The sequence below is a fragment of the Quercus robur genome, chromosome 12, assembly GCF_932294415.1.
Source record: "Quercus robur chromosome 12, dhQueRobu3.1, whole genome shotgun sequence".
NCBI classification, from domain to species: domain Eukaryota; kingdom Viridiplantae; phylum Streptophyta; class Magnoliopsida; order Fagales; family Fagaceae; genus Quercus; species Quercus robur.
The window spans coordinates 20,074,570-20,079,555 of record NC_065545.1 but is presented as its reverse complement, the minus strand read 5'-3'; the positions used below and the strand labels follow the sequence as shown (position 1 = coordinate 20,079,555).

The 4,986-nt window shown below is 35.8% G+C and overlaps 1 protein-coding gene across 4 annotated transcripts; it reads left to right on the top strand.

Annotated features, from left to right (window-relative positions):
- The first annotated feature begins 230 nt into the window (after positions 1–230).
- On the top strand, positions 231–4,377 carry LOC126710132 (bHLH transcription factor RHL1-like). 4 transcript variants are annotated; one of them, XM_050410512.1, is made up of 8 exons: positions 231–361; positions 1,326–1,753; positions 1,996–2,073; positions 2,200–2,355; positions 2,569–2,634; positions 3,591–3,656; positions 3,762–3,821; positions 3,969–4,377. In XM_050410512.1, the coding sequence occupies exons 2-8, from the start codon at positions 1,352–1,354 to the stop codon at positions 4,131–4,133; spliced, it is 993 nt and encodes a 330-aa protein (XP_050266469.1). In that variant the 5' UTR covers positions 231–361; positions 1,326–1,351; the 3' UTR covers positions 4,134–4,377. The 4 variants fall into 4 exon arrangements, with proteins under 4 accessions (XP_050266469.1, XP_050266470.1, XP_050266471.1 ...); XM_050410513.1 differs by having other exon boundaries at positions 233–361; positions 1,321–1,753; positions 2,572–2,634; XM_050410514.1 differs by having other exon boundaries at positions 234–361; positions 1,321–1,753; positions 3,746–3,821; positions 3,969–4,117.
- Positions 4,378–4,986: the final 609 nt, after the last annotated feature.

Genomic DNA, 4,986 nt, shown 5'->3' with positions numbered 1-4,986 from the left:
GATTTTTTTTGTTTTTTTAATGTAAGATAGCCACATAGGCCATTACAGCATTAGCATAACAATTCCTAACGTACAACTTACAACATCTCCTTTGTTGTCCAAAAACTGCAACCTAAACACATCATAAAACCCAAATACGGCATGTCGTTTACTTGACTTCGATCATTCTCTCTTTCCACCAGCTCATCACATGAACGTACCAATAGTACAGCAACAGAGTATACGTGAGAGCCAAGGGACGCACGCACCATCTCTCTCTCTCTCTCTCTGACACCCACACACACACACTCATTTTGGCTTCCTTCATTCTCTGCATCAAACTCTAACCCTCTCGGAGCTCACCCACCTCCTCCTCAAGCAGGTGATTCTCTGTTTCCATTTTACACTAGTTTCTAGCAATAAGTACTCAAATATTAATAAAGGGCGTTCCTTTTTCTTTTTGGTTTAAAAAATCAAAAGGACCCCTTTTTAAAATTTAGTGTTTTGGCAAACTTGGCTCTCCTTTAACTGTGCTGATTGCATTGTTGACAAGCACGAGTTGTTTGCATTTGCTAGATGTAATATTGGCTTACCATTAAATTGTTTGTTAAAGACATGTGGGTTTTGTTTGCAACTAAAGAAATGTGGGTTGTTGATCCAGTAAAGAAATGGACCAAACTCTTGGTTTTTCTTACAAACACTTGTGCTGCTACTTCTATTTTTGTTTATTTGTTATAAAATTTGTTGGGTTTCTTTATGCTGGGTAAAGTTTACATTTTTAGTAGGTTAGCTTAGCACAAAGACGGTTTTTAAATATCAACCTGAAAAAAAGAGGAGGCCTATAGTGCCAATGGGCTTTAACACTAGACCAGACAGCATATTCCATTCATGATCAAGTTACTTTTTATATGGTTTTTTAATTTCTCTGTACTTTTTAACTTTGTGCTCTTGTATCATCATTATCCACGGCTTCAATTTATCTTAGTTGTGCAAGCATTAACATGGTAAGAATCTTGTGGCTTATGGTAGAGTGCCCGGTTTCTCCTCTTAGTTGATTGTTATAACTTATTAGTTGATAGTTATGGTGTTCAGAAGCTTATTATTCTTGTTTTGCTCATAGTGTTGCAATTTTTATGAGGGGTTGACTGTTAAGCTTACTTAACCATCCCCCTCCTGCCCCCCCAAAAAAAAAGAAGTGTTAAGTTAGTTGGAAGAATAATTAAATGATTAAATTCACCATTTCCTAATAGCTTTAGGTTTTGGGAACAAGGGGTAATTTATCAAAAGCCTATGAGAACCTTTTTAGATACTATTTCATGCCATTTCCTTGATTGTGACTAGTAAAGGTTCAAGAAGTTTGTGCCCTGAGAATATGGAAGGACGAAGTGGCAACGACAACCCTTGGGATTTGATGTCTATGAGTGTTGATGGCAAAGCCAATAAAGCCTCTCCTGTACCTGAAGATTGTCGAACCCAGCACTTCTTTTTGGCAGATGGAAAATGTGGAAATCAGACTAAAGCTCTGCCTTTACCTCAGTGGATTCAGACCCCACAATTGTCTCACAATTATGTCGAGTATCTTGCAGAAAGTTCAAGATTTCTCCCAAAGGCTACTACAGAAGGTTTGTTAGAGAGCATTCCTTCAAGTGTTGGTGGAATACAAGCTGTTGTTGAAGGGGTCTCTGAAATTCAAAATGACATATTATACAACAAATTTGGAGAGGCTCCTGCATCCGAACCTTCTGGTTCTTTCCATGACATGGATGTTTCTAAGGTAAAGCTACATCTATCTACAACTTCTGCATATGCTGCAGGTTCTTTTTGTTTTGGTCTTATGAAGATAATAGATGGTGAGAGATGTAATGGTCCCATAGTTAAGAAATTCTGCCCCTTCAATTGAGTTTTGCTGCATATATTTGCATCAATGTTCCCTTGCAATTGCATGCATAGTATTTCTTAATGTGTTTCTTCCCTAATGCTTCCATATTTTTAAAATTAAGTTCTTTGGTTCAACAGGCATGGTTTCTTAGGCCGCATGATGATGGAGAACCTCTGAACAGATTCACTAGTACACAATATCAGATCCATGCTCAGGTGAGCCTTACTTACCTTTACTTCTTTATTTAGTTTCATTTCCTGCTGAGGTTGTTGCCTTAACTGATTATTTCATTTTGAAGTTTCCACATTTTTTAAAAGATTTTAGAATCATAACACCTACAGAATGCTGTCAAGAATGAAAATTCATGGCCACCAGAACTGATGAGAGAGAATTGTAACGTTCATCAACCTGATCCTGGAGCAATGGTTACTGCACCTGGTTTCCTGTCCAAACCACGTCACAGTGCACCAAAAACAAAAGCTATGATGACTGATCGTGTAAGCAAAAAATCTTTACTGACCACTTGACAAGAAAATGGCTTTTCCAAAACCAAAATTGGCAAAATAAATACATCACATGCTGTCTTAGTTAAAGTGAAGATGTTGTCATTACATTCTTTTCATCTTGATTAATTGTTTTATAATGGTTTGATATCATTACATCCTGCTTGGATCTTTTTAGCTATTTTGACTCGGTGTTTCTTAATTCAGCAGCGCAGACTACGAATTAGTGAGAGACTCAGTGCGTTGCAAGAATTGCTACCACATTCTGCAGAGGTAATCTATTTGAGTATGGAAGCATGCAGACAATTGTGTATTGTGCTTGCTCCCTGAAGATGTTTTTTTCTAAATGACTTGTTAGTATGAATTCTCAGTGTCTAGTTTATTTTGAAATATGCCTTTTTTAACTTAATTATCTCTTTGCAACTTCTTAATCTGATTCTTTTCATCTATAATAAATTTTCATAAGCCACAAATAGAATTAGCATAAACAGTGAATTAATGGATACATGAGCGTCCATCAAACATTATTTAATTCAATGCATAGTTAACTATTTATTGTCATCATGAGTAGGCTTTCAAGAAGAGAAGGTACCTGAATTTGTTGGGTGTAGACCATAGAGAGTAGTGTTGGAGCATGAAAATGTTGTATCATTTACAAATTCTAGTGCAGAGCCTCTAATTGTTATTGTTTCAATTTAGATAGTGGCTTTTTTTTTTTTTGGGTACAATAGGCATTCAGCAATAGTTCCTAGATTTAATTTGGGCAAAATGCATCACATTGATAAGTAAACCTCCTTAGTTGATGCCAAAAACTGGAAATGAACTGTATCTAAGAAGACTGCATTGTTTAAAGATTTAAGTTTCATGAACTTCATGATAATAATTGTGCTAAACATTACTGGCATTAGTGTCATTCAATCCTAACACTAAAGCTACTATGGTCAAGCCTATGTCAGGTAATCCACGGACTGCCCCCTTGTTATTTTCTTGAGGATAAAAAAAAAAGTCATTCAATCATGGATCGACTCTAAATAAAGTGGGACAACATAAGAGGCGAATCTGTTATAATATCATGTTGGCTGCCTCATAATTTATGTTGTTTTTTTTTTTTCTTTTGTTGTGAAGGCTTAAGGCTAGCCAGAAAAAAATAAAATAAAATTATGGCCATCCATTAATTACTTTGGAATGTTATCAAAATCCATCTATATGATATTAATTTTGGTTTTTAGGGTGGTCAAGCATCTGTACTGGATGATATCATTGACTATGTCAAGTATTTGCAGCTTCAAATAAAGGTAATTTTTTACCTTTCCACTCTTAAAAACTACCATCACAGGTACATATTCATGTATATACGAGACGATACTGATTGTTGATTTCAAAGGGAACTTTATGTGCAGGAACTGGGTCGAAGTAGATTGGGAGGTGAATCAAGTACTGAATCTTTCATTTTCCTTGAGGTATTAGTCATCTATGCCTAATCATAAACAGTTTACACAAAATTGTCATGGAAACAATACTAAGCCAAAGCAACCCTTCATGCAAATTAAACCTTCATGTTTCTGCTCATACTATGTATAGAATTTATGTATTTTTATGCTTTTCAGGGGTATGGCCACTACATTAGCAAGCAGATTCTGAATGAACCTCTCGAAGAGATGATGGGAAAATTGCTAGAGGAAAATCCAGCAGCAGCAGCTCAGTTTTTGGAGAGCAAGGGCCTTTTCATGATGCCAATCAATTTGGTTGAAGGACTACAACAAGCCAAATAGACACTTGGCATGCTCATACATGCAAAATTTTCACTTTTGTTTTCATTTCCCTATCTTCCCGTTTGTGGATTTGCACCAGATAATTTCTTTAACAAAAACTGGTTTTTTGCTCAAACAGTTTATCAGTCTTCTACAGATAGTCACATGATTGATGATAGTCAAATTAGTGGCAATGATAGCCCCAAGTGATGTTGCTCCAATTACAAATTGCCACAACAAATTTTGAAAAATTGTGTTTCTAGCTCATGTCGACTTATATTTCTGCATTCTTAACAAGATTCTTCCGCTACATGGTTGGATCCAAGCACAGGTGTATACAAAAGATTTTAAAACAAATGAGTGAGCATTTGTGCCAACAAGCACACTTGCATCATAAATTGGCGGCAGTGATCACCCCTGCTGGTTGTTTCCTCATGGCCAATGGTCTCACAACTCTAAATTATTGAAAATTATTCACAGCTAAAAATAAGCAGAGTTGGCTTTGATCGTGGTGTCCTAGGGTGGGAGAATTTTTTTCTTAGCCTTCTTATCATATTTTTTATGATTATTATTTGTTCCTTAAAAAGAAATAAGAGTAGAAGGCTAGAAGCCTATGGTTTAGGTTTTTATAATTTCACTTTACTTGTACTGTAGAGAGAGAGGTAATATCAAAATTGAATCAAGATAATTTTTTTTTTTTTTTTTTTAATGAATAAAAAGACTTCATAGACGGAAAAAGGAAACTACGCAAAAGGGCCAGCCTCCTTTACAATCACATCTTCAATACTAGGAGGACAATGACCAAGACCAAAACTACCAAAATAAAAATGACTATGGGGGCATATCATGGTTCTTAGTCATTGGCCTATAGGCA

What these genes read in the sequence shown, in the direction of transcription:
- LOC126710132 (XM_050410512.1), top strand. Translation starts at nt 1,352, where the DNA reads ATGGAAGGACGAAGTGGCAACGACAACCCTTGGGATTTGATGTCTATG. An exon ending in AATATCAGATCCATGCTCAG is followed by an intron (nt 2,074 to 2,199) that starts GTGAGCCTTACT and finishes TAACACCTACAG; the next exon opens with AATGCTGTCAAGAATGAAAA. An exon ending in AATCTTTCATTTTCCTTGAG is followed by an intron (nt 3,822 to 3,968) that starts GTATTAGTCATC and finishes TATGCTTTTCAG; the next exon opens with GGGTATGGCCACTACATTAG.